The following is a 21,425-nucleotide window of genomic DNA, read 5'->3' as shown; positions in this document are numbered from 1 at the left end:
TATATATATATATATACAGTATATATAATGCATTGTGTAGTTCAAATCTATTAACTTATTTACTACCAGATAACTTGAAACCTACTGCTATAAACCTTAGAATTGAACTGTATTTGGAGTATGTTTGTATGTATATTTAGTCTTCACTAGGGTTACATTAACAAAAGTATCTTATTAAGCCGATCTTTTGGATATCTTTATGAATAGATATCTTTATGATGCGAATGATTGCTGTTCTCCAGGCTGGAGTATTAGTGCTGGCAAATGGTGATGAATCTTGCTCTTTGAAGCTTTGTATGTCTTTCATGTCCTCTGGCTTAATGACCACATGTGCAGATCAACAGTGTTGTGACAACAGCAGCGAGTCTTAGTCCAGATTACTGTTGTTGCATTAAAGACACGTTTACTGTGTCAACAGTGCTTTAATATACAGAAAAAAATGGTCTCGTTTGACATTTCGTCTCACAAAATCGACTAAAGCTGAGAATACATTTGGCAGCACTGATTGAACCTATAGCTACTATGCTTTAAAATATAAATGAATGAATGATGTTGATAAAATTGTACTTTGGACTGCAAAGAAAATCTCGTATATTTTAAATTTGCGTTGCTAAAATGCAGGGCTCTTTTGTAGCTGCAATCCTAAACGACCATAGAAAGATCTTCAGATTCATAGATAACTATAGTTGCATTTGGCTTTATAGAGGAGCACTACTCATTTCCATCGTATGTCCTTTAATAACGAATGCTGTAAAACTCAAAAAGCATTTTAAATACATAGGAAAAATGTAAATGAAAAAAAGAAAAACCAAGTAAAATCAGCTGCAAAAAATCAACTCTGCAGGACTGAAATAAAAAAAAAGGAAATGAAATACAATTGCATTTTTTATTTAATAGAACCCTGAAGGAATGATTTCAAATTCTTAAATTCCATTAGAAATCCTGAACGTTCGTGCATAACACAAAACACATCATGATTTTAAGTATTAGTCATATTTATGTAACAACGGTATATTTTTATAGACGCGCCATGTTTGTTAGTTTTCACCATAAACTGAATGTTTACAGATCCCCTCCCCAGTTTCTCTCTCTCTCTCTCTCTTTTGAAGTGAAGCACATGTGAGTCGGAGGAAAGATTGATGTCATAATGAGTGTGATGGCATGCTTTAGTCATTTAAACTGGCAGTATCATCTCAAATTATTTCATGGCTTTCTGCAATGATACATTGAGAGCAGGTCTGGACAGGAGCGGAGATGTAGACTGAAGGCAGAGGCCGTGTGTTACAGTGCCTGGAGACATGAGGAGCTCGCTCTGTGTTCATGCTGGAAAAAAAAAATCCCATCCCTGCTGTAACTCTTTTCAACTACACCGAGATGCATTTCGAACGCGCTCATAAATATGTGATGGCGAGGTCTCGGTGTCTGCAGAGTAAAGTTTCTTTTCATCATGTTTAAAGATGTCTTGTGTCTCATTGACTCATTCAAAATGATTGGTTGAGTAACGCTTTATTATATTAGTCCACTTTAGACGTTCTACTAACAGTCGACCAGCAGCCATTAGAGTATTAGAAGAAGTTTAAAACGTGATGAGGTGCGAGAGTTCAAAACCTCTGTTCGGTGACTGCATATGACCTCTATTAGCAAGGGCTCAGAGAAAGGTCAAAGGTCATGCTCAGTGTCAGAACAGCACTGCTGAAGAATAGGAATGCTAATGACTTCGATTTGATGGGACAAAAGACGTAATGGGAGGCAGAGAAAAGCCTTTGTGTCTCGCCGAAAAGCCTGGTGATACAGCGCTGATGAATATTAACCTGAACTCACGGACACTAACTAACTCGCTTAATGCTCCGGTTAGTGTACGACAGCGTCCATAGACAGAGACAGACGGAGACGGATGGGCCTGGAGAGGGCATTGTCTTCTCTTGTGCTCTCTCAGGGCTTCTCCGGGCTTACAGAAGCAGATCTGTCAGTGGTTTTGGATGTGGGAAGGTGTCGAAGGAGTCCTTTCAAGGCTGTGTCTCGGAGGGGAAAGCGAACACCGGCTCTGCTATCTCTCATTGTCGAGGGTATCTTGGGAAAAGAAAGTAGCACACTGGCATTCTGTGCTGTAACTGGTGTCATAACTCGCCTTTGTGAATGAGCAGCTTTCTAAAGACTCAATCTCCAATTACATTAAAGACAGAAGAAGCCAGAAAGCTGCTGAGGACAGGGAGGAGTCCCGCAGCATCTGAATGGAGCTGCTGCAAAGAGACGTGTTTGGAACCATAAAGACATTAATTAAGAGCAGGTGCCTCCTATAGAAGATCACTCTGAAATATTAGCACGCCATTGTCTCGCCCAGGCCTTTGTCTTGAGGTACACCAGACTCTAACGCAGGACTTTTACAGCCTTATTCATCTTTCAACAAAATGCTGTTCATTAATGACTGACTTAGCAGTTTCACTTGTTGTTTTTCTTGAATGTACATACAAATGCAAATTTGTAATATAAATTGGAAAAGCACAGTGGGTATTTTAAAAAACGCTGATGACATGAATTACTTTTTTAGGATCAATTCATAAACATTTTTAAAATTCTGTATTACGTTCTAAAATAAATCAAAATGTCTTTATGTGGTTACAATTTACTTTCTTAAGAACTTTATGTACTTAATTCTGTTTTTATTTAAAATTTTCTATATGCATCTATATCCAACCAGTTTCTTAAATGCTTTTATTGTTATTTTAAAACGAGCATTTTAGTATTGGAAATTGCTCCTTATAAGAATTTTTGATCACACTTTATTTTCAGATCCAATTATCAGCTATATTAAATACAGCCTCAATGCACTACTGTTTTTTTTTTAAATAGACTGTGCTTGTGCTTACAATGTTATATGTTTCAAATACATCTTATATTATTATTAGTATTATTATACTATTAAAGACTCCAAATTCAGTCTTAAATTAGAGAATAAATACTAATTAAATATAATTCTGTCCTCTATTACATATAATTCTGTCATCTGAATTAAACATTTTTTTTTTTCAGGACTAATTTGTCTTATATGTTTAATGTAAATTTAATTCATAGTTATTAATAATATTTATTTAGCCAAATAAAATAGTTCACGTTACTTTTTTTCAAATGCAATGTTTTATTGAGTTGTAATGTGTCAGAATTGTTTTAGATTTTTGGATTTTGCTAACCCTAAATAAAAATAGCTCTTGAGAAACCCCTGAAAAATCTATTTTGTCGTGAGTTTGCTCCGGCAATTAGGATTTCGATCTACACGTCCACTGTTTTACAGCAGATGCTGAGAAAAGTAACCCGTAAACGTACTTTCCAAGTGCTTCATTAAAGGCTGAATGCGTTTCGTTGATTGATCTGAGTGAAACGAGCAGGTTGCTTCACGCCTCTATCACCTGCAGCTTTGAGGCCTGTCAGATAATCACTCCCAATAGAACAACTGCACCTCTCATTAACAAATATGACCCCCGTTAGCTGTCCTGAAAGACCGTTTTTGTTTTCAGAGATATGTTTGGCTAAGACTGAGACGCTTTTCATGCAAATCATACTTGTTGTGGCAAATCATTTTTGATGTCTATAGGCCTAAATTGGCAAGACAATGTAAATCTTTTGCAAGAAAAAGCCTGAGAATATTTTCCAGGTAAAGTGAAGCTTTCTTGTTGGGACCTAACAGGTGAAGTCTTGCTGCAGGTGACAGTGTTTCGGAATCCTGAAAGAGAAACAAGTTTGCACACAATAACAGCACAGCACGCAGGATGTTACATAGACAGCTTCTGGATTCGGGCCATTAACCCGTTCGCACTACAAATATAATGCTTTTTATTTTTAGAATAGCTTGTAAAAAGCAAACCAACTGATCTCTGCAGTAGAAATGCGTGTTGCCAGCGCCATGTCGTTGATGGTTTTTATTCAAAATGTTGATGGCCGTTGACTCCATCCGCTGGTGCTTTAACAGATGCGACATCCAGGAAATCATATAGCAGTCGTTCTGCTTAATGTCAATAAGGTTGCTGATTGGCTGGTATCCAGAAGTCATTGTCTCTGTCCTCTGTCCTGTTGCAGGATAGATAAGGAATTCTCTCAGAAAGATAGATATTTAAACCTGTGTTAGATGCATTTTTGATGATGTGGTTGTGGTTTGAATTATCCGATCGTAGCACATCGCTGTCAGACGCAGTCAGAAGCGAAACAGCCCGGTGGGCCTAAAAAACATTTTCATTTTAATACTGGAAGTTTTAAAATGACGTGCGTTAATTAATATGAGCTAACAAGTAGCATTAGTATTATTAAGTAGCATTATTTAATGGACCTAAGCCACAATGAACTAGCAGTGCCCTATATGGTATCATGGTACACCGCATTACGCATTAAACAGGTTCTCCCCACTAAATGATGCACTGACTGAGGAACATGATGAAAGTGCCCATGTAACGGTGATTCTATTGAACCAAATGTGAATCCTGTTCTTAAATCCAACCCAGGGAGTGCCTTGGAGCCTGTTCATTTCCCCAATAACTTTTTAGTAGGGCTAGATAGGGTTGCATGGCCTCCCAAGCTTCAGGCTCCTCTGTGGTCTTCTGAGCCAGAATGGATGCTGGCCTGGAGGCCTTCTGTCCTGGTACTATGCTCCTAGAGGCCTTGAGATTAAGTATTCTTCTACGTCTCCAATATTGAGACGTAGAAGAAGTGCTGAGCCTGCTCTCATCATTTGATCGTGGTTGTAGGTCTCTGTTAGCTACTATATCTTAGTGCCGTGTTCAACCACAACATTCTTTTGAATAGACTAGAAAATGATGCTGCCATTTGAATAAGCGGTTCAAATTATACTTATGTGACTATCATTAATTAATAGCAGAGAATGGTGAGGTATAATATTGATCACAATTGCAGTATGGAGTTCCACAAGGCTCAGTACTAGGACCGCTGCTTATAACACTACATGTTATCCTTAGGAGATATCATGGTCCAAAATGCAGCATTAGTAAGAGTCCTTACTAGAACCAGGAAGTATGACCGTATTAGCCCGGTTCTGTCAACACTGCACTGGCTCCCTATCAAACATAGGCTAGATCTTGTAAAGCCATGGATGATTAATTTCATATCACATTATAAAGTTTTTTTCTCCATTTCTGTCAATGATGGTGTCACGGTTCCTTTCCACTGTTGTTCATATACTCAGCTTTGAGTTAGTTCTCTCTCGTAAAGCTGAGAGAAACTCAAAGTAGTGTATTTGAGCTCAGAGAGCTCGTCAGGCAGGTTTTCTGTAATTATGTAAAAAAAAATTGCCTGAATCCCTGGAGGCTTTGAGCCCAGGAACTATGTGAACCGGCATGTACTTCCACTGTCACTGCTCATTTCACAGCCTCGCTCTCTATCACACAAACAACTGTGCAGTATAAATCAAATCCTCCGTAAAGATCATTTCTTTTTTGAATACACTGTTAAGTTTTGCTGATATGTAAACAGTCATGAAATAATTAATTCATAACAGCAGATCATTTAATCATATAAACTCCTATTCATATGTACTCATTCTTCTGTCAAATGTATATTAATTAATTAATTAATTAATTTCTTTATTTAATATTTCGAGGAAGCACAAGAACTCTAATTTCTCACACTAGATAGATGGCAGTGTTTTCTTTGTTCTTGCTCTGGGCTTATTGCCCTGTGGATGCACGCATGATTGAGTTCACACTGTATGTTTATTTGGCTGCTATCAAGGATTAATCCACTTCTTTCTACACGCATATCCTTTATCTTTTAGGCAATACCTGCTTTGAATGAATTTCACATCTGTCATATTTGCATGATCGTTTTATTTATATAGTGCTTTTAACAATACATATCGTCTCAAAGCACTAAACGGAGTGATAGTGATGTATAATGTCAAGATTAAACTCTTCTTTTTTTAAAAAAATGCAGATACAGTCTTTGTAATAAGATCACTAGAAGTCACTAGAAATTAAGTGTCCCCAACTAAGCAACTGTGTGTGTGTGTGTGTGCGCATTTGGTTCATAATTTGATCACAGACGTTTCTTTTCACCCTAAGATCCTATAATTTTGACACTAGCGTTTGTTGTTATCGTTTCTTTAGCCATTTTAAGCTTCAGATCATGTCTGATATGATAAAATGATGATACGATGAAGCAATATTATCTTCATATCTCTCTGCCACATATGTCATGAGTAAAATCCTGCTTGGCTCATGTCACGTTTAGATGACGTCATGGTTTATGCAGTCAGCCATGTTACTTGGTCTGAATGTCTCAGTAGTCGCTTGCTTCTTACCATGCTTGTTTTATAGCGTTTGAGTTCTTTGGTCCTGTGGAGACAAGTTTGGAGATCGCCCATAAAGGAAGCCCATATTCTGCTCAATGAGGCAAAGGAGAAAAACATGGCCCTGCAGGTAGCCATTATCCCTCAGGGAAGCCAATATGAAGAAGAAACGATCCTGAAAAATTCATTTTGCAGATATGAATGCGTGCACATTTAACTGATGTTTTGAGCAGACAACAGCTACAAATCCACGTCTATGTTTTGGTCGCGCCTGATCATAAAATTAAAGAGTTCCGATAAACGTTCCAATAACATTCTACAAACTGTGAATTAGTTTGATGACTCCAACGCTTTGTGGACTGATTGTAGTCTTGGGGAGTCAACTAGTGTCTGTCCATTAAGGTTTTTTTCCCTTCACAGGTCGATTTGTTCATAACTTCTAAAGAGTGTCAATGCCAAAAAAATGAAAAATAAAAAAAAAGGACATAGTACACTGGAGAAAAAAAAAAGATTTATAAACCTCATCTAAATTTTTTATAGTTTTTCTTCAAATTATATGCATGGTTTGGTTCAATTTCACCTTATATATACAATATTTTTTCTTAAAGACAAAAACATTTATATAAAGTATATAAATAATAATGAATTATAAAGACCAACTTAGTTTTTTCATTAGGTTAGTCTACTAATGTAGGCCTAATGTAGGTCAGTATAATAGTTTTGGCTTTGCTTTTTTTTTATTGTATAGTGAACTTAATATTAATATAAAATCTAAATACGAAAGTAGAATTTTCCAGTATAAAACAAAAATATTTTGGCAGTCTAGTTTACTTACTACACGCATAAAGGCCTTTTGTGATGTACTATTAAAATATACCTGTTTTCTGGTATATACTTAAACACAAATTGTATCTTTTACATTTTGTTTTATAGGGAGTGTTATTTGCTTTTACACGAACTAAACGAAACAAGTTTAAACTGAAAACCGTGATTAGACTAATTTAAAAGTGCACTTGAAATGACACGGTTGTTTCGTGTTTTCAGCGTCGGACCTTTCATACTGTGTGTTTGTTCTGTCTTTCTCTTCTGCATTTACATGCATTCATTGAGGAATTTGTCTTATAAATACCGTGTCGTCCGAATATTTATCAAAATCCTAACTAAAGCAGCACTCTCAAGTGTCTTTGGCTATCAGTCGGCTTGTCATGCTCCAGGAAATTCCCATCTTCGGGTAGTTTTGTTGAAATGCCTAGGTCCAAATGTGACGAGTAATGAGCCTTCACACCTGAAACACCGCAGAGTAAACTCACATGAAAGGCTTGAACAAAAATTAAGCGTCTCTGTTGAGGTTTCCAAATTAAAAGGAGAGGAAATTCCCCCTGCAAAAATCACCACCGAGGAAAGCCTGGTCTGAACGCATGTTTATGGATGTGGTGGCATTCATCAGGATGAAACTTGTGTCTTTAAGGTGCTTTTCGTGCATTTTACAGTTGCGCTCTCTTGCAGTTGTGTAAATAATTATCCACAGGAAATGTCATAATGTGAAGGATTACCCACAAAATTAACCCAGGCTCGTTGGAAATACGTGTCTTATACATTTCCGCAAGCCTGTAATTATGTACCTTACTGCAGGTTCAGAGTGAAGTGTCCAGAAAGTGGTGCTAATACGTAACCGTGGCACACGGTAGTAAGTTGGCACAGTTCTACACAAACAGAGACCAACATCTCAGAAGTCTCTGCAGTGCAAGATAAGAGAGGTGAGTGTCAAACGACTCTTATATTGTTGACACAAGGCCGGCGACTGTGAAAGACACGCATGCGGGACTCTTATCAGCGTTCGAGCGCAGTCTCATACCTAACAGAGGCAGTGAAGATGAACTTGGATCAGCACAGAAAGCTGCCGTGAGAGAGAGATCTTCTCGGAGATCAGCACACGGTGTGAGAGAACGAGCTAACAGCTACATTCCACCAGCGTTATGATGTGAAACAGAAAAGCGCAGGGAAACAATGATCACATTCATCACATTCATCCGTCATTTTCCTCTGCTTTTATCTCACGCTTTCTCCCTCCCCTTTCAGAAGATTTTACCTTGCTCCTCAAGCAGAAGTGGGCCTTTGAAGAATCGGCCCTGACATCTGACGTCTGAACATTTACAGCTGCCTCAGAACTTTCTGAACGTCGCAAAATGTTCATGATCTTTCCAAGAAACAAAAATGTCACGCAGGAACATCTGACAAAAACATATTGTGTACATATTCCCTTATAAATCAAACAACTTTCCCAGATTAAAATTTTGGATTTTGCTAATGTTTTCTTCTGAAGAAAGATAAGCATGTAAAGTGCTGAAAGCCAAAATGTTTAATGTGCTGAATTAATATTTACTGAGTAATCCACTATTTTGTCTAGGGGTCAAAATGGCAGGTTTCACCCCCGAGATTCAGAACCAAATTACAGGAGGTTATAACTTCAGGAAGATGGCAGCATTACAGTGTTGTTTTTGCACACATATTAGTAGATCTATCTTTTTTGCATTTTGATGGGATCTCAGTATGACTCCAGGAATAAATTGTTAAATTGCATGTGTCTCCTTTTCTTCTGCCAAAACAAATGCGTTGAATATGCAATTCAATTTTGCAATGTTTGCAGTACTAAAGATATTGTTATATTGTAGATCTTAATAAACATTTCTTTTGGAGTCTTCATTTTCAAGGCTCTAAATCATTCAGGCCCAAAGATAAGAATGTCTCATTTTAGGCTCCATATTCAGATTGTCAAATATTTTCAGTGCAAATATTACCTATTTTCAGTCTAGGTTGATTTTAGCTCTTTTTTTGCAGGGTAATAAGCTCCTGGTTAAAGCTATGAACAACACCAGTGCTTGTTCTTACTCCTTGCATCCACATACAGTCACCTTCACGCCGGGTCACTGCAAAAAGCAAAAAGAAATGCTCTAGCAGCATTTGATGAGATGATACTTGGTGAAGAACAAGACAATCAGAAGATGAAATCCACGTTTATCATAAAGCGGCGTTCCACCAGCAAAGCAGTATGTGTTTCAGATCTTCTGTAGGGCCTGCAGATCTAGATATAAATGAGCCAGACATGAAAACTAATCTTGTAAACAATCTTCACATGTACTGTAAGACCATGCTGATTTTTACAGCTTCACTGAAGCACAGCTCCACCTGCTGGTTTATCTGTTTTATCATTTATCTACAGCCTGGAAGGAAGAGAGAGAGGCACCCTTGAGCACGATGACTTTCATTTCTTTTTGTTAAATAAATCCACCCATAAAACATTTGGATGTAACCACCAGCTGTGGGCTAATGCAATACAAGCAAGATATGTAATCAGATTACTTTTTTTCAAGTAGCTAGTAAAGTAATGCATTACTTTTAAATGTACATCAAAACTTGTGTCACTTTTTCAAATGAGCATGGGCAGCTACATTTTTTGCTGACAGCTCTCCTGTCTCCGTGTTAAGAGAAATCAGGAGTGAGGTGCAGAGGCAGCCTGAGGCTTACTAATTTCACTTTTGGTGTGAAAGTGTCTTTACAATTGCCAAAAACACACCTTTTGGGGTTTTTTAAAACAATAAATAAGGAACCTAGGTGAAAAAAGTAACCAAAAAATAGTGTAATGCATTACTTTCTTTAAATAGTAACCAAACAACTAGTTAAATTAGTTGCATCAGCTACATAACACAGCATACATTTTTTTTCACCCATTGTGTGTGTGTATACATATATATTATATTATATATTTGGAGTCAAGAGGGAAAATGTGACTGCTACCACTTTTAAGTGCTGAAAATGTTGGTGTTTTATTTTGAATTGTCATTTGTATTTTCTGGTGCTTTGTCACATGGGTGGTGCAGGTGGATATTTATTTATTGTGCATTCATCTGTACACAGTTACGTCACCGACCATGGGACTGCGATATTGAGTGACGACACCATGCCTCCTAAAATTAAATTCTACCCTCTGTCACGCAACTCAAGACTCAAGCCATGAAGGAGTACGTAGAACAAGCCATAATCAGTGTTTGTACATCAGTGTCATTCATCTATCATTGCATCTGGTTTTAGGCATTACTCACGGGTAGAGTTAGGTTTAAGTGTAGAGATATGGTCAATTTTGGATTTATGCAATGGGCTTGCACATATTTGAGCTCAGAACTCCTGTTAGTTTCGCATACTCTTCATCTCTTACAGAATTCTGATGGTCGTAGATGACCAAAGATGTGGTCAAATTCTGTCAAGCTGCAAAATCCAAGACCCCCAAGAAACTAACTTATGGTTTCCTCCAACCATTACCAATTCCTCAGAAACTTTGGTCTCACTTGTCCATAGACTCTGTCACAGACCTGCCACTTTCCAATGGTTTCACCACCATACTAGTAATCATTGATCGTTTCTCTAAAGCTTGTCAATTGATGCCTCTCAAGTCTCCCCACAGTCATGGCTTATGTTTTTAGAGTCTATGGTTTGCCTGAGGATATTGTTTCTGACAGAGAAGAATTTTACCTCTCAGGGTTGGAGAGCTTTCTGCGGACAACTAAACATTAAAGTAAACCTCACTTCAGGATACCATTCATAGTCAAATGGCCAAGTGAGAACATGGTGAACCAGAACCAGGAGGTGAACTACACGGCAGACTTCCTTCCATGGGCTGAGAGTGCTCAAAACTCTCTTACTCATTCCTCCACTGGCATGACCTTTCCAATCTTTCCAATGATATCAACCCCGCTTGTTTCTGTGGTCAGGTGAACCCTCATCAGTACCTGCAGTCAATGATTGGATCTGGTGCAGTGAGAAAGTGTGTGACAATAACCATTTCCATCTCCCTTAGAGAGCCATCATAACGAAATCTTTATAAACGACAAACAGACAACATCGCCCACACCCTCCCTACTGACCAGGACAACAGGTCTTGGCTTTCTGTGAGGGCACTCAAGTTGCAGCTACCAAGCAAAAAACCCAGCCCCAGTTATGTCGGCCCATTTAAAATAATCAAACAAATCAATGAGGTTACATTTCAATTAGATATTCAATTAGATCACCAGCATATAAGGTGAACGAGTTTCTGGACTGGAAGCGTTGAGGGGGTCAGCTCCAATATATGGTGAACTGGAAGGGCAATGGACCTGAAGAGAGATCATGGGAAGCTGCCCCTGAAATGCTGGATCCATCATTCATCGAAGACTTTCATAGAGCCAGACCCGATCGTCCAGCACCACAACCATGGGGACTGTAATACCATGTCAGCAGAGGGAGCCCTTACCTGAGTTTTGACTGGTACAACTCCCTCTGCTGCTTCTCTGATCACTTCCTGTTTGGCAGCCATTAAAATATGGCCAGACCATACAGACCTTTGCGAAGTATTGCCAGTTCTACTGCCTTACAGACTGTTTCCTATAGAATTTGCCTTTGTTTTGCCCTCTTGTTTGTTTGCGGTTAGACTGATTACTATGTTTTTGAAATCTTTGCCTGTGACCATGACTCTGATATCTTTTTTTTTCATGTTTTCTCATTAAACTTCTGAAAATAGTTTCTAACACAGCTTCGGCCTCATTCTCTTTATAAAATGTCTTGGTTGACAGGCAAAATCTAAAAAATGTTAAATTTGTGTTTAGAAGATTCTAGTCATCTTATTTTTTCTTAATTTTTTCCATCAAATTACAGTTGCGTTGTCCTATGTCTCAAGAATTAGAGAAGAAAAAAATCACAGGCGTATAATTCAAGCCTCATCAAGTGAATCTTTGCTCTGTAGTTGACTTCTTGAAATGGGAGACACTTTATGCAGTTGCTTTAGGGAAAACACCGATATTTCTGTGTATCCTGCAGAAGCTGAGATCTTTCTGGAAGGAGTACACAGGATAGTGTCACCTAACCTGTAGGGGAAAAGATGAAGAAAATAATAGTTAGAATGTGGTTTCTGTGGTATGCAGCCATGAAAGATCGGCCTGTTGTGTCTTGCAAAAGTCAGTTTCTGAAATATGACAGTTTGACTAATATATGTAACTCTGCCTGCATGTGCAGGAAAACATTCGGAGAATAAAGACATCTCCACAATCAGGAGTCGGACTCTGTGATAGTCATCTGTAGGGGAAAAAATACTGCTATGTATTATATTAATCAAACTACTTCATGTTCCAGGTTTTTTAACCCATTCTTCTGCTGACTGTCAGTTGAGAGTAACTGAGAATGATCTTAGCTTCTCAGCTATTGTAGATAACCTAGAGACGTGTCTTGTACTTGTACTTGTTAGTAGGGTATTTTAACACAGTTGGGCCACAGAAAATACCTGTTGTTGCTGTGCACACTGGCCTAATTTCGCTTATATTATTTCCTTAAAAGTGTGTACTCTTGTTCTGTTAAAAAGGTACATAAGAGTACATTGATGTCACGCAATAAAATGACATCAATGATTTTAGGACAATAATACTGCACAACATTTTATGTACCAGGACATTTTCTACTTAATGAGCTTACAACCAGAACAAAGCTGTTTCATTTTTACAGCATCCAGGCATTACACTGAAAAAGTCTTGAGAATCCATCATTTCTGCTTTGGGACGCACTGAAGCTTTCGTCCCATTTGGGTCGCAATGATTTTCATAGGTGTCTTCCATAGAGTCTTTAAAATATCTTCTTTTCTGTTCAACAGAAGAAAGAAACTCATACAGGTGTGGAATAATTTGGGGATTTTGGGTGAACTTNAGGACATTTTCTACTTAATGAGCTTACAACCAGAACAAAGCTGTTTCATTTTTACAGCATCCAAGGCATTACACTGAAAAAGTCTTGAGAATCCATCATTTCTGCTTTGGGACGCACTGAAGCTTTCGTCCCATTTGGGTCACAATGATTTTCATAGGTGTCTTCCATAGAGTCTTTAAAATATCTTCTTTTCTGTTCAACAGAAGAAAGAAACTCATACAGGTGTGGAATAATTTGGGGATTTTGGGTGAACTTCTGTCTTCTCCATCTGTCGCCATCTGGTGTTCTTGTGCAACAATTCCTCAAGTACCTCAGAACAAGCCTTAGACTATTCAAACCATACCAAACTTGGCTCTGAATATTACTTGCATTCATGTAGACATTATTGACCAATCTGAGTGAACCAAGTGGATAGAGGATGGGTAAAGAGAAGGAAGGAGGTGAAAAGGAATTGATGCAATATTTAAGAGAGGATTTCTTCCCCACATTTTCTCTCTGTGGGATGTAGAAGCAAATGCCTGTATGTTAATGCACTGTGTGTATTGTCCATCTCAAAAGATACGTGTCTGAGGTTCGGCACTTCTTACATTCTCAGTAATCTATATTGTTCCATGACTGGACAGTTATGGTGAAAATGTAAAAAAAAACTTTTTGGTAATGAAGACTTTTTAAAAGTTTGTGTCTGTGCAAAAGATTTTCTTGAATTGTGTACAAAGTATAATTTGATATATATTATTTATCATTTACTTTATTGTGTTTCTGTTTCGGTTCTTCATTTATTGCATCAGGTTTTCTTAACAAAAAATAACTATAGCAGTAAAGTGAGACATAAATCACTCCTGAGTTGTAAATGCCCATCAGATGTCAAAAGCTCCACCTCCTTACAACACCAGGAAGAGACCTGAGTGTTTTCTCAATCCTGTACAAGAGCATGAGGAAATGAAGAGGAAAATCCTTGTTTGAAGTGGTTTAAGATGGTCCTGAACTTGTCCTTAACTAGTCTGAGGTGTTCCTAAACTATTTTATGATGGTCCATAGCTAGTTTATGCTGGTCATGTGTTGGTCTTGAACTGGTTATAAATTGGTCCTCTGTGGTTCTTAAGATAGTTTAAGCTGGTCTTAAGAGGGTTATACGCTAGTCCTGAGCTGGAGCTAATTGCTTTGGACCAGCACATGACCAGCTCAACCCAGCTTAAACTGGTTGCTTAAACCAGCTGCCATGTATCAAAACATGCCTAACCAGCATATGCTGTTTTTTTCAATATGGACGAGGAACCATTGACAGTCTGCAGAGTTTTTGCAGGAATTTATGGCTTCCATTGAGAGAACTGTGCTTTTTTTAATAAAGGAAGCTAGAAGTTCTCCAGGTGGTTCTTTGGTGATGGCATTCTGAGCCCATTTTGGTCAAGTACCTCAGTCAGTCTCACTTCTGTCCTGACACTCGCATTTTTAATCCAGAGCCCAGGACACTCAGCTCCATCCAGAGAGGTGCTGTGGAGCTTTGATTGATGTACCGCATAACTTGGACAATCTGGCATTTAGAATATGGAAGAAGATGCAAAACATTGTCCAAAAGAGTGAGTCACTAAAAATCTGGATCCCGCTTTATTTGAGGTGTCCTTAACTGCTATTTATTTTCATTTCAATTAATAATTTGATAGACTGCACCTGTTGTGTATACATACATTTTACATTGTATTTGATATTTTTAAAAATACCTGCAGGTGATAACATTATTTAATTTAATTACAATTATAATTATACTGTTGATCTCACTCTTAAACCTACCCAGACCACCAAACCTGTCCCTAACCATATTCCACCTCAGTAGTAGCAGAAATGTTTAGGGTTACACGTTATTTAAAAGATGTCCTTGTTACAGTGCAATTATACATTCAGGTACTGAGTAACATGATTTAACTATACGTACTTACTTGCTATATGGTTAGGGTTAGGATCAGGCTATGGTTTAGGGTTACTTGTATGCAATTATGCAAAGATACCTTAGAATGAGGTGAGCTGTGAAGATCGTAGTAGCTCTGATAACATCTCAACAGTTCATTTATTATTAAAATTATTATTATTATTATTATTTTTATGGCTCTGCTCTTGAAAGTCCTGTTAATATCTGAAATAAGATATTGATAAGAGCAGCTGCTGATTGTTTCCTCTCATAAGCTCCAGTGGTTCTGGACCCAAACACTACAAGTCCACAGCTCGTCCTGTCTGGTGATCTGACCAGTCTGACATACAACAAGTGCAGGCAGCCGCTTCCTGATAATCCAGAGAGATTTGACTTCTTTCGCTGCGTTTTGGCTTTAAATTAGGAACACACTGCTGGGACGTGGAGGTGGGAAACATTTCAGCTTGGACTGTGGGAATAATCGCAGCCTCGTACCAAATAAAAGGAGATGCTTTCTTCAGAGAAGGTGTCATATGTGCAGTACACGGAGAAGGAGTACTTGTTGCAGTCTCCTGAGCAATCCGCCGCTCGCTGTCTTATTAAAGACAAGCTCCAGCGTATGAGAGTTCATCTGGACTGGGACGCTGGAAACCCGCCGTTCTCGGACTCTGTGACTAAAACACAACTGCCAGACATTCAAGACCACCTTTAGAGAGACGCTCTTTTCATTCTTTCAGAGTATTTGTGAAACATCCCCGTTGAGAATCATGCCAGTTAGAGTGAAAATCAGTGGAAAAATGACCTATTTCATGGAATGTCCTTATATCTAACCTATATATCTAAAATAAATTGTAATCAGCAAAAAGTACACATTACAAAGTAATTATTTTACAAATAAATTGTGAATCATGTTAGTAAAAAGTAAAAAGTGCTAAAAGTCCTTAGCATTGCCCATTACTAGTATAGGCAACTAATATATTTTTACAATAATAAGTTTACATTATATCTTTATAACAAAATCTTTCCCTAAATGTCTAATGCTTTTTGACGTAAAAGAAAAATCTATCATTTTGACCCATGTAATGTTTTGTTGGCTATTGCTACAAGTGCTGCTCACAAATACATTTTATCTTTTCATGCAAACAAACCCATGATGACCCTGAAAATCAACATGAATGGTTTTATTTCATTCTGAAATAAACAATCGCTTTAAAAACAAAGTAGGCTTAACTCATGAGAAGATTTGATTGGTTGTCTTAATAAGTGACTAAACTGAAGTCCTGAAATGGGCCACTAGGGTCTGCTTGTGACCACAGCACTTTAGCCTCATTCAAATATTAAAATTTAGACATAAAGCTAAGTCGCATACTGATTGTAAGACACTGTATTTGTCTCGGTATGTCTTGAAAAAAAGTATATACTGTATAATGCTATTGGACTGCTGTATGTGAAGCATTGCAGTAAGTATAACAGTACATATTGTATGTTCAGGACAAAAAAAATCTAAAACAAATGTATAGAAATTATCTTGGACAGAGCAACCATGACTTGCAGATGAGGTGGAGGTTGAACAAGTCTGAGAAATGCAGGTTACCAAAATGACTCTATTAGAGCAGCCTCTCATTTTAGAAGCACCCTCGGTTACTTGATTGTGGAACCTCACCTCTTATTCATTCATTCATTTAAAATACGTGATTTATTGATCTAAGTAAGGAACACCTTGTCTGCGCTTTAGTACCGTGCGCCTTTAAGAAAACTCGTCACTCTTCACAATGACGGAGATCACGTCCCAGCATGCACTACGGCGCTTCAATAGTAACCCACGGCGGGTATTTCCATGCGACAATGTGTGTTCAAAAAATATAGTTTTTCCGCGCCCTCCGCTTAAAGTTCTTTCCCGTTACTCGGACTTTCATTTTAAATACCCACGGTTTTTGTACTTGTTAAAATATCCGAAGCGCTAAATTGGCGAAGAAGCAATAATGAAAGTACCGTTCCCGGTCTGTGAAGTCTAGCGCGTGCTGCTGCTGTAGTCTGATACATTGCTCCTATCTGACACCTCTGCTTAGTTCTTCTCGGGCTGTGGCGGGAGTTTGACTTTCTACATGAGGCTACTGGAGAAACTCGCTAATTGTCTCATAACCTTAACTTACCTTCGTGAATAGCGAACCTGTGAAGATGCTGAACGCTCGTGCGCTCTTTATTCTGACCTTCATCTGCGGTTTGACAGACGCCGCCAAACTCAATATACCCAAAGTTTTACTACCTCTTGCCAGAAGCACGAAGATTAATTTTACACTGGAAGCAACCGAAGGATGTTATCGATGGTAAGTGCGCCGAATACAGCAAATGCTTACAAAGTTGATAAGAAATCCTGCTGCTTTAATGTTGCGGCACACGTCCTATAACGTGAATAAGATGCTTTGTAGCGTCAAACATGTTGACCGCGAAAGGTCAAATGAGAAAGTGCAGTACCACAAACTACACTAGCGAATGAAACATGGTGGATACCTTATGAATTTTTGATGAAGTATCAATAAAGCTGTTGCTACAGTAAAGATGAATGCAGAAAGCTGAAGCACGTGGTGCTGTTGTGAAAGAGGCTGTGATGTTTGGTCTGTTGTAGCACCTCAGAGATCACTTTCCTGTCATACTTTATAATAGGTGGCCTTCACTAGTGTTTACTTTTCGATTAATAATTTGATACAGTGCACTTATTGTGTACATGCATGTTTTTACGTTGCATGTATTAAAAAGAAACCTGCATGTGATTACATCTGTAATTGTTTTCTAGTATTACATTATAATCTGACTGTTAACCCATTCCTTACACCTTAAACCTACCCAAACCACCAAACCTATCTCTCACCTTATCAGCAAATGGGTTTTGCAATACAACATGAAGAAAATAAGTGAATTGTGAAATGTACATAGTTAACCCACTTTTTAAATGTGTTGTAAATGAATGCTTTGTAGATTAGAAAACGTTATTTTTATTGTTTCAACTACAAGAGCGCTTGTGCATTATTGCTCTTTTGTTGATATATTTATTTTGTGTGTGTGTGTGTATTTTTTGTATTCGCAGGAGTTTAATTCAACTTTGTTTTGGGTTTTAAGATTAAAGGCATAACATGCTAGTGTTTCCTGTAATATCCATGCGAAGAATTGATTTCAAAAATACTATTCAAGCTATTTAACTAGATCTTGTTATGATTTTTAAATCCGTATTCATGCTCAGAATGATCTCAAAGTAAAGACAAGGGTTTGCTCAACTCTGCTGTAAGGTCATCCCAGCCTGCTTTAAATTTTTCTAAATGATTAACAGTTGAAATTATTTATTAAAGTGAACTAATCAATTGTAACCAGTTACAGTGTAATCTTATTACATCTTAGATGCTACCTTTTCCAAGCCCAGTCCCAGCACAGCTCATTACNTCTCTCTCTCTCTCTCTCTCTCTCTCTCTCTCTCTCTCTCTCTCTCTCTCTCTCTCTCAAATCAATATGTGCATGACAACTGTTGCAATGTAAGGGCATGTGTGTAAAACATACAGACATGCCCTCTTTTTGTGACAGGCTCATTCTATACCTTCATGTACTGCGATATTCTGCAGTTGAGAAATCTCTGTTTAGGGCCAAATAACATACAAGTTTACTTTGTTTTTCTGTTGTTACTTATAGGATAGCTATTTTTTTTTTTTGTGCTTTAATAATTTGGTTGCACCGAATTTTGCAGATGGATGTTTCAGTGTCCTGATGCAGGATGTTGTTAGCTGTGTTAGTTTTTTTCCCTGCAGCTTCAGGACCATCTAAATCAGGGTTCACTTCATGGTTTTTAAGGGCTTTGACATGGAAGTTGTTGCGGTCACTCATTTTTAGGTGTTTCCAGAATTTGATGGCTTTTTTGAAGGGCAATACCCTCAGTTCTCCATGAGGGTATTAGCCTTAATTTTTCCCCGGCATGCCTTGTTTGGTGTGTTCCTCTGTACTCTTATTATAAGAACAGATTTTTGTCCTATTTTTCCAAATCATGGTTTATAGGAGAGGACCCCACATAATAGGTTCTGTGACTGATTGGAATATTTTGATTGGGATTTCAGTTTGGATAGCATAAATGTTTGCTGGCACCTTCTTGCTTTCTCTTTCAGTTCATTCACAGACAAGTTTAGATTATCAGTTGCACTTACTTTCAGGCGTGTAATTTATGGCATGTTCAATTTTGGTCGTACCAATGGTGAAATTATGTCTTGTTCCCTGAAGTCTGGGTCTTTTCTGGAATGTTAGTACTTTTAGTTTTGTTAGTGTTAGTAGTCAGGGCCCAGGTCTGACGGAAGGTGTTGAGGACATCTGTGTTCTCCTGTAGAGCCTCTTCTGAAGACAGCAGAACTAGATCATCTGCAAACAGCAAGAACTTGGTGTTGGAGTTGTTTGGCCAATTCGTTAACGTAAATATTGAAGAGGGTCGGTGATAGTGGACATCCCTGCCTCACACCCTGCCTTTGAGTGAAGAATAGTTTATTTCCCATTTTAATTGTGCATTGATTTCTCTCAGGTCGTCTAACAGGCCGGAGGTGGCCAGTATCGAGGCGCTGGATGTGGACGAGCGTCAGTGCTCTCATAAGGCGGTTCTTCAGGCTCGCTCCACGCAGCCGTCCAGACTCACCAGCATCATACTCGCCGAGGACATCTGTGAGTGTGCTGGTGTAGCTTCATCGTTTGAAATCTTTTTATTGCTTATACTTGCAAAGGCAGCATCATATGCACTCTGAAATCATTTTTTTCATTATCTTCCACACTTAAAGAGATGCTTTCATTGACCCAAACTAAAGATTGTAATCATGTAATTATATTGTTTTATCTTATGTTGCTTTACACCTGTATGACTTTCTAAAAACTAAAAAAACAAGTCAATAGACTCTGCTGATTGTTCTTTTCTATAAAATTAGTGAGCTGAGACTGGAGCTTATGAGCTTCAGGAAGGATGTGCATTAGTACATATAATGTATAAACTGATCTAAGTGACCTGTGTGCTATATTACAAGCCATCTAAAATATCTCCATAGTCTGGAGTCCACATATTTTAGAAACCAGTCATAAGTAGTAGAGGCATTTTTGTAGCAATGGACAACAATGATCTATGGGTCAAAATGCTCTATTTTCTTTTACGCCAATGTCATTATGATATTAAGTAAAGATCATGTACCGTGAAGATATTTTGATGGATATTTATAAATTTCCTACCGTAAATGTATCAAACCTTAATTTTTGATTAGTAATATTCATTGCTAATAACTGAATTTGGACAACTTTAAAGGTGATTTATTTTGTAAATGTTGTATCTGATTTTGTATGTGATGTTCCTTTTGACTAGTTTTGTGGTCCAGGGTTTCATATATTATAACTTTATGTGAGTTTCAATGTTAATTTTTATTGGTTGATAACTGTCCACTGTTGTTGGATCTTGTTTGCGCTAGGAAATATTCATAAACACTAATATCTGCATCAGCTTGTTGATTTCTGTCATATTTTGGGTGAAAAAAATCAGGGTATTCTGAAATGAATTCAGTTTGATAGTTTGTAGTGCCTTAATGTTTCCAGTAAGAGTGGTCAGCATGAATTAGCAGCTGTTGTTGTTGTTGTTGTTGTTCATGTCCATCTGTGTGCACACTGCTGATGATTGTGCTGTGCGTGTGTGTGTCAGTGACCGGGCAGGTGCTGCGCTGTGATGCAATAGTGGATGTGATCAGCGAGATCCAGATCGTGTCCACCACGAGAGAGCTTCACCTGGAGGACTCTCCTCTGGAGCTGAAGATCCATGCCCTGGACTCCGAGGGTCAGTGCACATCCGCTCATGTTCACTGACCAAAAACAGTACTTTGATTTATAACATAATTATAATTATTATAAGACTTACCATCTTTGAGGAAATAGTTTTGTTGCGTTATACCATATCTGTTTTATTTTCAAATAAAATGGTGAACGTAAAAGCATATCAGAAAGTGAACGCTTCTGTTCAATTCACCTGTGCGTTGTATTCATGCTCAGTAGTTAATTTTTCTGATAAACAGTGGTGTTGCTTTCTAATTACAATGTAAGCATCTAGTTGTCATTTGTGTTGATCCAACTAAAACCTAATAATACAAACAAGATGATTACAAACTAACATACTGTTTACATCTACAGTTTTTTGTGGTGTTTTTATTTAAAAATTCATGAAAATGTAATTAAAACGTAGTGCTTTACACATTGTATGATTAGCGTGCTTTGAGTTTATTGAATTAAAATGTTTTTTATTTTGAGCATGTTTTATTAAAAACAATGGGAAAAGCATAAGCACACACGAAACGATGATATAGGCTGGATAGTTGTGGTGGTGATGAGGAATCGTGTCATGTCGTTCATGTCAGTCTGGGTAAAGTGTTCCTCCATCTGTCCTCAGGAAACACCTTCAGTACTCTAGCCAGTCTGCTGTTTGAGTGGACGATCGTGAAGGATGCGAGATGGCCGGCTTCC

General features: G+C 37.9%; 1 protein-coding gene across 1 annotated transcript in view; it reads left to right on the top strand.

The window, feature by feature from the left end:
- The first annotated feature begins 15,423 nt into the window (after nt 1–15,423).
- LOC122329156 (nuclear pore membrane glycoprotein 210-like) overlaps nt 15,424–21,425 on the top strand; it is a 62,446-nt gene continuing 56,444 nt past the window's right edge. Inside the window, exons 1-5 of the mRNA XM_043225357.1 lie at nt 15,424–15,602; nt 17,081–17,242; nt 19,465–19,601; nt 20,614–20,745; nt 21,352–21,419. Coding sequence (XP_043081292.1) covers nt 15,424–15,602; nt 17,081–17,242; nt 19,465–19,601; nt 20,614–20,745; nt 21,352–21,419 — 678 coding nt within the window. The remainder of the gene's footprint in view (nt 15,603–17,080; nt 17,243–19,464; nt 19,602–20,613; nt 20,746–21,351; nt 21,420–21,425) is intronic.

Source organism: Puntigrus tetrazona, chromosome 23 (assembly GCF_018831695.1).
Source record: "Puntigrus tetrazona isolate hp1 chromosome 23, ASM1883169v1, whole genome shotgun sequence".
NCBI lineage: Eukaryota > Metazoa > Chordata > Actinopteri > Cypriniformes > Cyprinidae > Puntigrus > Puntigrus tetrazona.
The sequence above is the reverse complement of the archived record's forward strand: the minus strand, read 5'-3'. Positions and strand labels throughout refer to the sequence as shown.